Raw genomic sequence first — 13,372 nt, 5'->3', positions numbered from 1 at the left:
CAGTGGGGAGTGCGCCCTCCTGAGTCCTCTCCCCCTCACTCCTGGTCAGTGGGCCCTGCTCCTAGGTTCTCCTGCATTCTAAGTTTTGTTGCTTCTTTAATTCTCACAGTGTGAAGAGTGCCAGTGCTGGCAGCACGGGGTCTGCATGGGATTGCTGGAAGAAAACGTGCCTGAAAAATACACGTGTTACATTTGCCAAGACCCTCCAGGTAGAGGCTTCTGAGCTGGGATGCGAGCAGTGTGTAGCCTCTTCCTTAGCGCGCAGCGTGTGCTTGTGATGTGTTTCTTTGCTAATGGCTAGGTGACTCTTCTCACCTTTGTTACAAATGCCTGGTGGCCAGTTCCTAACCCTATCAGCAAGAGAATGTGTATAAGATGTTTACCTACAAAAGGCCTGAGCTGGAGCTAGAACATTTCTTGAAATGTAGTGAAAACTACACTTGTTACTGAGAAGCACAAAGTGGCACAGCAGTCTAGAACTTCATGGGTCTGACTGAAATTCCATCCAGTGTTGAGTGCTCCGTGGATTAGCCTGTCGTTCTCGCTCAGGGCCTTGCAGATCTCTTGTTCCAGTTTCAGCAGTGAGACACTTCCTTCCCTGGGAGCCCTGGCATGGCCATGTGGCTCTGTTCATGCCATTTCAGGGATGTTAGCAGGCATAGTGCCCTCCATTGTGTCGGTGCCCTGGAGGGAAAGAGCCAAGGCATGGCTGTGTGGAGCTTGTAACCACCCTAAGCAGTGCCTTGCTCAGTTCCTTAGCAGGATCGGTTGGTTACATGGCTAATAGGTTGTCCTTGGCTCTTGGCTGTCCCTGGACATGTCCACCATGTCTAGCCTATTTCAGGGTTTTCACAGTGACTGAAGAGTGACAGGGTCCTGTTGCAGGTGCTATCTTCTGAGCTTTGGGAGCAGGAAGTGCTGCAGAGTCCCTGAGCTTACGTTTTCTGTCCTTTCTAAGGAGACTTGTAATGGGCAGGGCCCTGGAGCCATCCAGGCCAGGGCTCCAGAGAAGGGAAAGAGTTCAGGTGGAGAAAGAGATTTGTGTGTGTGTGTGTGTGTGTGTGTATTCCTAAAACTCAGAAAAACCATTATAAGGGTGGGATGAGGAGAGCAGGAAGGATGTGAGTCCTGTGGGCCTTAATTGTTAGAGTTAGGGATTTGGGTTTTCCTTCTGTGAGGAGTCAAAGCTGTGGAAGGTTTGGAGTGGAAGAAGGAAGGATATGACTTAAATGTGAAGAGATAATCCAGCCGGCCATGGTGGTGTGTATCTGTATCCCAGAACCCACCAAACAGAAGCAGGAGGAACAGGAGTTCAAAGCCAGTCTAAGTTACATAGGCAGTTTGAGGACAGTCTGAGCCACATGAGACCCTGTCTCGAAAAAGGGGGAAGAGGGTGCAAAGAAAGTTGGGTGGCTGGGATGGGGAGGGAGGGAAGGAAGATAATAGGAAGGAGGAGAAAATGAATCGCTAGAATCCTTGCTCTAGTTCCTCCGTGGAAGGGACTGTGCCTTATTCCTGGGTTGTCTCCAACACAAGTGCTAAGTATATATGAACAAAACAAACACATTAATCAGTCCTGGAAACTCATGGTGATTGGACCTGTGATGGGGTAGCCTGGGTTTCTGTCAGGCCAAGTTTGATCCTCTTTTAACGTCACCACTTTAGGTCAGAGGCCTGGCTTCAAGTACTGGTATGACAAGGAGTGGTTGAGCCGGGGACATATGCATGGCCTGGCATTCCTAGAAGAGAACTATTCCCATCAGAATGCTAAGAAGATTGTGGCCACCCATCAGCTTCTTGGTGATGTTCAGAGAGTGATTGAGGTTCTTCATGGCTTGCAGCTCAAAATGAGCATCTTGCAGTAAGTGTGGTGCCTGCAGCTTTGGGTGGGAATTTACTTTGGCTCTCGGTTGAGAGAAAAGAAAGTGGAAGACCACAAAGACTGTTAAGTTTGAGACCTGTACCAAAAATTCTGTTGCTGTTGCTGAGCACGTGCTCAGGGGTACAGTATTTGCCTACAGTGAGTAGGTCTCTGGAGGATGGTATCCTCCTCGCTACAGTTGCTCTGCCCTCAAGCCACCACTTACAATCGTCCTTTTCTCTTCATCTGTATTCTTTCTCTTCCTTTTCATGATCAAAAGTTGTAAGAGAAGTTCTGCATAGTTAAGAAATGAAGGTTGGGGCGGTGAGGTGGCTCAGTGGATACAGGCGCTGGCAGCCAACACTGGTGAGCTGGCTTTAAACCCTGGCTTAACGTGTTAGAAGGAAAGGGCTAGCCTTCAAGTTGTTCTTTGACCTCCACACATATGTCTTGGGCAGTGGTAGGTAGGTAGGTAGATAGATAGATAGATAGATAGATAGATAGATAGATAGATAGATAGATAGATACGTGTAGTTTTTAAAAATAATTTTTAATGTAAAACTTTGCTGTAGGAGAGATGGCTCGGGGTACTTACAGCTCTTGCAAAGGACACAGTTTGTATAGCCCACCACTGCCAGTAGCTCCGCTCCAGGCCTTCTCCCAACCCCTCAGTTTTTATATTGAATGCATTCACATGCACACCCTGGGCACAGGCATATAATTAAAAGATAGAGTAAATCTTAAAAATATAGATATAGGTGAGGGCTCAGAAGTTACGTATTATGCTTACGTAGTGTGCTCAAAAGCCTGGGCTCGTTTCTGAACACGTGTACAGACACATGCATGCACACACACACACACACCACACACACATACACAGTAACAAATACACGAAATTTCAGTGTACCTGTTCCCACTGAGAACAGTATACTGTGATGTTTTTGTCCTCTTTCCAGGGGACGGTGACGTTCTTCCCTGTGCTCTGTGCACACACTCAAGTGGTCCTCCTACATCAGATGCGCAGAGGAGGTTGTGCTGTTGATGGGCATCTCCATCCTTTACTGACCCTGACCACTTTTTTCTTTGAAATGGTGAAAATTAAAGACATAAAAAAATTTTTAAGAAATGTTATGATTAATGGCCATACATACTTATTCATCCCCAGCACCATTGCAGTTTGGTAAGTGATGGTTTGCTAATTAGCAGTGCTGTTGCATGTCAGGGTTATTGTGCCAGTTGATTGAGTCAAATAAAGCCACATTTTGGTTTTTACTGCATTTATTTATGTGTGCGTGTGCCACCAACATATGTGTGGGAGTTAGAAGAACAATTTTTGGTAGTTGGATCTCTTCTACCATGTGGCTCTGGGTATCAAACTCAGGTTATCAGGCTTGATGTCAGGCATCTTTACCTGCTGAGCCATCTTCCCAGACCCTGTTAGCCACATTTGAAGAATACTTTCACACATCAATGTTTTCACTGACTCTCGAAAGTCAGAGCTGGTAGTTTCCAAAGGAGGAAGCCAGGAGGAGCCTGAGTGAGGTCAGAAGCCAAGTCCAGTCCCCCACCCGCACCAGTCCCCAAGCTTTGGGAGCCTAGGGAAGTGACCTCCTAAGAGGCCGAGGGCTTAAGCCGGCTGTGCTATGTGGGTCAATATTCCAGGTAGAGGCCACTCTCACCCATGGGAGCATGTTTATAAGTCGAGGAGCTTTGCAGTGGTGCCAGCTACCCTCAGTTTTCACCATTTGCCTTTCCCACAGAAGCAGGGAGCATCCTGATCTGCAACTGTGGTGCCAGCCCTGGAAACAGCATTCAGGAGAGGGGAGAGCACATTCCAGACACATCCACATCACGGATGCCAGGAGCAAGGACGAGTCCCCAAGCTATAGAACTTTGAACGGGGCAGTGGAGAAGCCATTGTCCCTGCCCAGGTCTGTGGAGGAGTCCTATATCACCAGCGAGCACTGCTACCAGAAGCCCCGCGCCTATTACCCTGCTGTGGAGCAGAAGCTGGTAGTGGAGACTAGAGGCTCTGCCCTTGATGACGCCGTCAGCCCCCTCTGTGAAAATGGTGACGATTCTCTCTCCCCTCGCTTAGGCTGGCCCCTCGACCAAGACAGGAGCAGAGGGGACAGCGACCCCAAGCCCAGCTCCCCAAAGGTAAGTGGCCTGCCTGTACTTACTCTTTACTTAGTGGCTGAGTGCTTGTAAGTTCTCCTCCATTCTAACCATTCTGTGAAAGATACTACTTTTTGGGGGAAGGAGGGGTAGTGGGTTTTGTTTTTGGCTTCTCTGTATAGCCCTGGCTGTCCTAGACTCACTTTGTAGACCAGGCTGGCCTCAAACTCATAGAGATCCTTCTGCCTCTGTCTCCTGAGTGCTGGGATTACAGGCGTGTACCACCGCGCACAGATTTGGAAGACCCTTTCAATTACTTACTACAACACTTCTTAATAGAAGTATTTAAAATTTCTCATCAGAAAGTTTTTTATTTTATTTTATTTATTTATGTATGAGTGCTTTGTCTGCATGTACTCATGCAGGCCAGAAGAGGGCATCAGATCTCACTGAAGATGGTTGTTAACTACCATGTAGTTGATGGGAATTGAACAATGGTCCTCTGGAAGAGCAGCCACTGCTCTTAACTACTGAGCCATATCTCCATCAGAAAGTTTCTGATTTTTTTTTTGTTTTGTTTTTGTTTTTGTTTTCTCCCCTGTTAAGATGGGTACAGAGTCATGAGACCCACTGTAGCTAAAGGTCGTCAGTTCCAGGAAATCCAGGGGTGTGAACATGGGATCAGAAGGTATATTAAGCAGAGAAGTTGATTCAAGCTTGTAGAAAAATAGAACTAAGCAAAAATTGTTTTTTCTTTAGCATTTACAACATAATTGCTCCTAGGTGCTGATTATTAGCATGAACATAGTCCAGTGTGTTGTTAGATGTAATGTTTTCAACAAAACTGTATGTTGTTTTTTTCCTAGCCCTGTCATGTGATGAGTTAGTTTCATTGAAGTTCTTGCTCCTTTGAGCACTTTCCCCAGGAGCCAGCCTTGTTACTCAGTTTTTTGTCATGTTTAAGTCACTGTTCTGAGCCCCGTCTCATGCCTGTGTCACTCTCTGTGAGTGCCGCTGTGCCTGTCTTCCCCAAGTGAGGCGTTGCGTGGTCCCACACTGTCGCCCTGGCCGCCCTTACTTTCCTAGACTTGAGCCTGTGGCCTGGCATCAGCAGCGTAAATGCACCAGCGTGTATTGCCAAAAGGGGACATCCCAACTTTCAACCTATATATACCCTTGCCAATGTCTAAGCAAGTCTGGCCAGGGTGGTAAGGACAGCCTGTTTGTGGCAGATCACTTCCAAGCGTAGGTTCAGCCACTTTGGTTGTGGTTGTGGTTGTGGTTGTCAGACCCATAAAAGCTTTCAGGATATTGTTTTGGGCACAGGAAGTCCTAAATGTTACCCAAGTAAATGGATACAAGTTTGAGATCCCAGACTGTATAGTAAAAGGCTAGCAGCCCTGTGCACTAGACAGGTTTTTAAAGGAAACACGGTGTAAAATCTGGAAGTTCTTATCCTCATCAAGGCCGCCTCTTGGTAAGCTGACTGGACACTGGTGCTTTAATCCCATCCTCATGAAGCCTCAGAAAACCACATCCATGCTGCTGATAGGGGAAGTAACTCAGCAAGCGACCGCACGTTCACCAAGAGACAGCCAAGACTCGCTAAGCATGACTAATGCCCCAACCTTTCTTGGCACTCACCCTGCTTTAGGCAGCCCTTTGGGTCTGAGAGGTCTGCTTCAGGCCAGGCTAGCCAGAGGAAGGAGGCCGGATTTTCTGAGCTGGCAGGTGCTGTCCTGAGGCCATGGCATTGGAACTTTAGTCACTGTGGGGAGGCGGTAGGAGGATGGGGAGCAGCAGCTGCTTTGTCAGAGGATTCTACGCTGCTGGCCAGGGAGAAGGCAGTACCTGTCTCCGCTCCGTGACTCACTGTCATTGCACGCGCAGGTGAGGGAGTACATTTCCAAGAAGGTCCTACCAGAAGAAGCCCCTGCTCGGAAGCTGCTGGACAGAGGTGGAGAAGGGCTGGTGAGCTCACAGCACCAGTGGCAGTTTAACCTGCTGACACACGTGGAGTCCCTTCAGGATGAAGTAACGCATCGGATGGACTCCATTGAGAAGGAGCTGGATGGTAGGTTCCTTTCTTGGCATCACTCTTGAACTTCGCTTTGCATCTGCTGCCTTCTGAAGTCCACAGCCTGGCTGTCAAGGGAAAGCTGTCTTCTGGCCTCTTCAGCCACATTCTGTCTAGTTCTCCCCTCAATGAGGACAAGCCTGACTTTGAATATTTATTAGGCACTTGGGACATCAGAGGTAACAGGGGTCTTGCTTCACTTGTCCTTTTCCTTCTGCGGTAGTCACTATGCAGGGCTAGAGTACTCAGTGCTAGACCACACACTTAGCTTGAGAGGGAGGCACCTTCAGTCTCAGCACCACAAAATTAAGAAAGCCGTGTTCACAGAGGAGCTGGAGTTGGCTTGTTGGAAATGATCTGAGCACATTAAGTTCTGAGGGAAACTTGAAGGACTCGCTTTAAACTCTACTTTATTTAGGGTATTTAGGCCTTAACTTCCTTCCTATCAACCCCCACAGCCCTAGGTAGGAGAGAGAAGGTTAGGGGGGAGAGAGGGCCCCGTTACTTCTCCTAGCTGTTTAGGATCAAGGTTTTTTTTTTTTTAGGGCTATACCAACCTCCGTCAACAGCAAACACAGCCAGCAGTCTCGTCCAAGGTTCTGCGTTTCTCTGCATCTGTCTGTCTGCTCCAAATTGCCACCTCTCTGGTCCCCCCAAACTGCTACACAGAACACACCAATACCTCACATCATGCCACACTTTCTATTTCTGGGCTCTCAACTTACATCCTCCGAGTCCTAGACCGTGTCCCACACGAGACAATTAATAGGTGTGGACAAACTATAGCCCAGCTAAAATCCCACACTTGGGATTAAAACAAAAACAGATTTACATACTGAATTTACAAAGAAACCAAAACTTCCATTACAGAAATTTAAGTTTTTTTGCAGGGGGTTTAAGCAGTGGCTCAGTGGTTAAGAGCACTGGCTCTTCTTCAGAGGACCTGGATTCGATTCCAGCACCCACATGGACATGGCAGCTCATAATTAACTGTAATTCTAGTTCCAGTGGATCTAACACCCTCACACAGACATACATGTAGGCAAAACCAAAATAAATCTTAAGAAAAACTTTCAGTGTGTCGGAGTGTGAGCACAACTTTGTGCCACAGCCTGGATGTGGCGGTTAGTCCACATTATACTGGCTTGTGGCAGGATCTCTTGTTCATCACTACCATAAGCACATTTCTCTGTCGGTTCTTTCAAGCTACCGATTTGTGATTGGTAATTAAAAGCTGCCACATTTGGCTTTATGTATTCTGGTTATCCAAACTACAGTCCTTAAGCTGGTGTGACAAGTGTGTTACCCACGGAGCCATCTTCCCGGCTTAGGGGATTAACCTGTGCTTTAAAAAAAAAATATATATATATATATATTTTGTTTTGTTTTGTTTTGTTTTGTTTTGTTTTTGAGCTAGGATCTCATTATGTAGTCCTAGCTGGTCCGGAGTTCACTGTAGACCAAACTGCCCCCGAGGGCTAAGAGTAAAGGTGTACTCCTCCATGCCCAGCCTTTTTAAAATGTGTATTCTGGGGATCAAATTCAGGTCCTCACAAGGCAAGCATTTTACTGGCTGAGCTATCACTTCTAATTTGAGGCTTTGAATTAAAAAAAAAAAAAAAGATTGTTTACTTATTACTGATTATTTGTTTTAATTGTAACAGCCTAGAGAGATGCTCAGAGAGTGAAAGTTTCTTCCTCCATGTCCCCATCCCTGAAATCTACCTGCTGGAAGGAAAGAACAGAGCCCCACAAGATCCTCTCATCTCCATGTAGGCACACAAAATAAATAAAATACAATTAAAATGTTTTATTAGACCCAATTTGTAAATACTATGTTTTAGGATTCTGTGAATTATAGTCCAGCTATGAAGCCTGAAACTGAGACTATATAAAGCTCATACATTAAATTACTCCAAGAAAAATGCCGCCTTATACAAGCTTCAGTCATGAGGCGTGGTCAGAACATTCTTTTTGGTTTTATGAGACCGGGTTTCTCTGTGTAATAGCCCTGGCTGTCCTGGAACTCTCTTTGTAATCCAGACTGGCCTCAGACTCAGGAGACCCCACCTGTCCCAGTCTCCTGAGTGCTGGATTAAAGTTGTACATACCACGCCAGGCTCACACTTAACTTCTCAGGGGGAAAAAATAAGTGTATTTTGTGCTGCTGATAAGTATGTATCAGGAATTAATATGAAACCAATCAGAATTGACAGTGATTTAAAAAAAGGAAAATCCAGATCTTCTCTGTGTCTAAAGACACTTCATTTTTCTGGCAGCCCATGGAGCTCTATTGGCAACATGGGAAAGCTCTGTCTTCAGAGCCTTCTGCCTCTGCTGGGGCACAATAGCATTGTGTGGCTAGTTAACATAATTAAAGTGAATACAATTCAAATGGGTCTCTTAGCTGCTCAGCAGCTCCTCGGCCAATGCATTGAAGGGGACAAACATTAATCATTCTGTCACTAAGTAGGACTTGTTCAGGGCAGCACTGTCCTGAAGCATCTAGATTGTCATTGCTGTAACTGATTAGCTAACAGAAACAACTTGAGGGGAAATTTGCTTAAGTAGTTTATAATTAATAATCCAGTCCGTGGTTGCTTGGTCTTGTCCTGGTGGCCGGGGAGGCAGCTGTCTCTATCATGGCAGCCGGGCTAGGAGAGGAAGGGGTGGAGGCATAATTGTCAACAGCACACCCCTAGCAACCTCCTCCTTCCCAGATAGCACCACAGGCTGGGGGCCAAGCATTCACCGCAAGCCCATGGGGGATAGATCACAGGCAAACCTTAACATTAGAGCTCTGTGCCGTGTGGAGCAATGCTTTGTGGGGTGCTAGTATGGAGGCAGCCTGGGTTGCAGTGGCTCAGGCTGAGGTTGTTATAAGTCAAGTTTGGAGCATTCACTGCAGCTTCTTTCTTCTCCCTGCAGTGCTGGAGAGCTGGCTGGACTACACTGGGGAGCTGGAGCCCCCAGAGCCACTGGCCAGGCTTCCACAGCTCAAGCATTGCATCAAGCAGCTGCTGACTGACCTGGGCAAGGTGCAGCAGATTGCCCTCTGCTGCTCAACATGAAACTGGGCACCCAAGACATTTGGAGCACAATCCCGGCTTGTCTGCCAGGGGAGCTTCGCGTATTTAAGTAAATAAACTTAGCATGCTGAATGCACGGGACTCTGACTGACTTCAGGGATTTGGCAGGAGTGTGATGGACATTGGGACAAAGAGACCATTTTGGCTGCTGGAGGACAGGGCACTCTTGATCTGGAAGCCAACCACGAAGGCAGCGCAGTCTTAGAATCCCCTTCTGTGCACAGTTGAACGAAGCGAGTCTTTGCACATCTTCACTTGGAATCGCGCCACTGATGATAAGCAAAATGAGAGCCAAAAAAATCTAGTTGGAAACAGTTGTAAATTCAATTTGCAGTTTATTTAATTGATTTTTGGGTCAGGTTGAGACATGTGCCAGCCCTTCCGGTTTCTCTGCCTGGTGGCGTGCGGGCAGCAGGCACCGCTTTCATCTTTCATCGTCACTGGAACGTTGGGACTTCACTGTGCTGTGCAGTTTGGAAGGAGCAGGGCCCTGATGCACTGCTTCAAGACTTTGCTTTCTCAGCATGGTTTCACAGCGCCAGGGACAAGGCTGTATGTTTTACTCAGAGTCGGCTGGGCTGTGCCTTCGGCAACCAAGCGGAAAATGCTGAAGGAGGAACTAGAATCTTGATGTACTGAGAATCTACAAGGAATTCCAGAAAGAAGCAGGCAGGGTCTAGAACCCAAAGGACAGCATTTTTTTTTTTTTTTTTTTTTTTTTTTACCCACTTATTAATTTCAATAGCTTCCCTGTTCTATTTAAAGTTAAGGGGGAAAAAGTTTCCCAAAAATTTTGAACTCTTCTACTGTAAAGATTTGTTACAAAGAACGTGGGAATTACCTTACTTTATGTCGTCATCAGCGAACTTGAGGTCTGTGTGCCGCTTTCCTCCTTCCTGGAGGCTAGTGTCGTTGCCATACTTCAACACGTGAATGTCCTGTCTGTGTTTCTTTGTGAGATGAAGGTGATTATGCTGCTTAAGGTCCAGGTACAACCTGTTTGTACCTTTGGAGAGATATTTGTGTTATTTCGCAGATTCTGGTTCCATGTGTCATTGCTATATGTTGTTTGGTTTTTACCTTACTAGGCAAAGTTTGAAAGGTTCCATGCTTTGAGAACTTAATTTTTACCAGTTTTTGCATCACTAAAGGCAAACGTTGAAGTACATTTATCCATCAACACCCGCAGGTTTGTCATCAGTTTTGGAATCTGTAATACTCTAGGCCACAAATCTTTACTATGTAAACATCAAGGAGCCAGTGTCGGTAGCAACAGCAGCATCTCCAGCTGCCTTGGGAAGGTTAAGCTGTAGGCCCAACGGGTCACTGTGGAAGTTTCAGGGAATGAGTGCCCTGTCTAGTGATTTGTTCACCATCTGATATAAAATCAGCCACAGGGCAAGCGTGAGTTCTGGCATAGCTTAGGAACTGTGTGAAACATAATTAAGCCAACACAGTCCCTTACAAAAGGCTGTTTTCCCACTGCTCGCATTGATATTTCTTTCGTGGGAAGAAATGCTCAAGTCTACATGACGTCTGTGTTCTGGATAATTTATCATATAGTAGCTGCATTTTGAGACTTGTATGATGATTGTCTGAAAGGGGAAGAAACAAGATAATTATAGCTACCGCTGTGCAAGGTACGATGATTGTTATAGTAGATACTGATTTGGGACCTATTGAGATGGCTCAGTTGATAGAGGTGCTTGTCACCCAGCCTCCTGACCCGAGTTTAGTCCCCAGGACGGACATAGCAGGTTGTCCTCTGACACACATACACACATACAATAACGGCTTTTAAATTAAGGTTTTTCTTTTATGTAACTACTCTTGCGTATGACATCTGGGGAAGCTCTAACTTTGAAGGCAATCAATTTTGTGTCCTGTTCAACAATGGAAGCAGAAACTGAATTATCCTAATTCTGCCACTTGGTCATTACTGGGTTGATCATTTAGGTTTTGTGAAGGAAGTAACCTGGTTTCATCGTGACTTTTTGTTTTGGGGAAGCAAAGTAGACCCCCTCACCCCCACATTCTGATAACCTCAGTTCTTCCCTAACTTAAAGCCATGTTGAGGGGCTCCACTCCCAGTTCCTGGGTCAAAGTGAATTCAGCCCTAAGTTGGAGCACTGGAATCTGTTATTTGCAAACAATGCTGATACCATTTAGAAAGCTGTGCACTACCTAAGTTCTGTCTGTTAAAAAACTGTCCACCTATAGAAAGTCACCCTAACAAAGGAGTTCTGGTTTGATCAGTCATTCTTGAGCATGTACGCAAGGTGGATCCTGGCTGAGCCAACACTGCACTGTGGATGTGTATCTGTGTTTACGCCATAGACAGGAGGCACTGTATATAAGTGTTGCTCTCAAGCAGTATCTGCAGAACATGAAAACTCTGTGTCTGGAAAAAATAAAACAGGTTCTTGTTGCTACGTGTCAGTCACATATTACTGAAGCATAAAAGGTTTTTTTAGTTTGAAGGCAAGGTCTTACTATATGTGCCTGACTGGCCTAGAACTCTCAGAAATCTCCTGCCTCTGCCTCAAGTGCTAGTGTTAAGATCCTATGCACCACACCCGGTTGTTTTTTTATACAGTCTTGCAATGTAGTCCAGGCTGGCCTTGAACTTGTCATGTAACCCAACGTTGAGCTTCAAACTTTGCCTCAGCGGTTAATAGCACTGGCTGCTCTTCCAGAGGTCCTGAGTTCAATTCCCAGCAACCACATGGTGGCTCACACACAAACTTGCAATCTTCCTGTCTTGGTTTCCTGAGTGCACCACCATAAGAATCGAATGCTTTACATTGCTTTTAAAATATGTACTATAGCCAGGCAGTGGAGGCACATACCTTTAATTCCAGCACTGAGGAGGCAGAGAGGCAGGTGGATCTCTTAAGTTTGAGACCAGACTGGTCTACAAAGTATGTCTATATGTATTATATAGTCATTATCTTTTTGTTTTGTTTTTCCAGACAAGGTTTCTCTGTGTAGACCAGGCTGGCCTCTAACTAGATCCACCTGCCTCTGGCTGCCCCAAGTGCTGGGATTGAAAGGCATGCACCACCACTGCCCAGCTAGAATCATTATCATGTTTTTGTTTTGAGACAGGGTTTCTCCATGTAGCCTTGGCTGTCCTGGGCTAACTTTGTAGAACCTCAAACTCCCAGAGCTTCACCTTTCTCTGCCTCCCCAAGTGCTGAGGTTACAGGTGTGCACCACCACGCCTGACTATAAGAAACTGGAGGCATCAGCTCTTCGTGGTGTACATTCTGTCATGGCCATAACCTTAAGAGTTCATGAACCCTATCTTACACAGATGATCAGCATATGTATATTGAGCCAAAGTTGAAGGCACAGAGACAGACGCCAGGCCTTCTTCTCCCTTTTAGTTACAGGACACTGTATACTCAGGGTTTTGTATCTAGGTAACAATGAATGTGAAAGTAAAAGTCGTGAATATGAGGAGTGGGAGCGTGGAGGGGCCAAAAGAAGTGGAAATACGCCTCAAAAACATCCAGTTCCCTAAAGAGTTACCCAGGGGGCCTGGAAAGGTTAGAGCACTGTCCTTCCAGAGGTCCTGCGTTCAATTCCCAGCAACGATGTGGTGGTCCACAACCATCTATAATGTGATCTGGTGTGCAGGCACACGTGCCGGCAGAACACTGTATACATAATAAATCTTTAAAAAAAAAAAGAAAGTCAAATGTGAAAAAATCTTTTTTTTTTTTTTTAAGCTAGGTAATCGTTAAAAGCCACAGAGCAGAGATTATCTGCAGCAATATTACGGGAAAAACAATGTACTGTCCAGATGTATTGACTCCAATTACTGATTTTTAAGCCACCAAACAGAAAGTGAAGTGAGAGGGTTCATTTAGAAAATTTTCTTGGTAACAGCAGTTTTGTTGCTTGATTTCGTTTTGGTTTTGAGAGGGTCTTTCTACACAGCCCTGGCTGGTCTCAAACGCACAGAGATCTTCCTGCCTCTGCTCAAAGTATGAGCCGCGATATTTAACTAAATGAACATTTAATAGGCCCAGTTATCTTACTGCTTAGTTCGCTTGATGCGGAGGGCAGCATGGGACTCCGACAGCAGCAGCAACCAGCGTCAACGTGGCCTTTTGCAAAACAAAGCTCAGGAGGCCTAGATCTAGAAAAATCAAGGTGAGAAGAGAATTCAAGCCTAAGGGCACAGCCCCTCGCATCCCCACTGGCCCAGGAATAGCAAAT

At 45.9% G+C, this 13,372-nt stretch overlaps 1 protein-coding gene across 4 annotated transcripts in view; it reads left to right on the top strand.

The window, feature by feature from the left end:
• Positions 1–11,577, top strand: part of Phf20 (PHD finger protein 20) — a 101,283-nt gene extending 89,706 nt beyond the window's left edge. For 3 of the 4 annotated variants that reach the window (XM_021656684.2, XM_060382961.1, XM_060382960.1), the window contains 5 exons: positions 110–209; positions 1,666–1,861; positions 3,622–4,021; positions 5,870–6,053; positions 8,985–11,577. In XM_021656684.2, coding sequence (XP_021512359.1) covers positions 110–209; positions 1,666–1,861; positions 3,622–4,021; positions 5,870–6,053; positions 8,985–9,127 — 1,023 coding nt within the window. In that variant the 3' untranslated portion in view covers positions 9,128–11,577. The remainder of the gene's footprint in view (positions 1–109; positions 210–1,665; positions 1,862–3,621; positions 4,022–5,869; positions 6,054–8,984) is intronic. The other variant, XM_021656685.2, reaches the window with a different exon arrangement.
• Positions 11,578–13,372: the final 1,795 nt, after the last annotated feature.

This window comes from Meriones unguiculatus, chromosome 4 (genome assembly GCF_030254825.1).
Source record: "Meriones unguiculatus strain TT.TT164.6M chromosome 4, Bangor_MerUng_6.1, whole genome shotgun sequence".
Classification (NCBI taxonomy): Eukaryota; Metazoa; Chordata; class Mammalia; order Rodentia; family Muridae; genus Meriones; species Meriones unguiculatus.
This window is presented reverse-complemented; position numbering and strand designations above follow the sequence as displayed.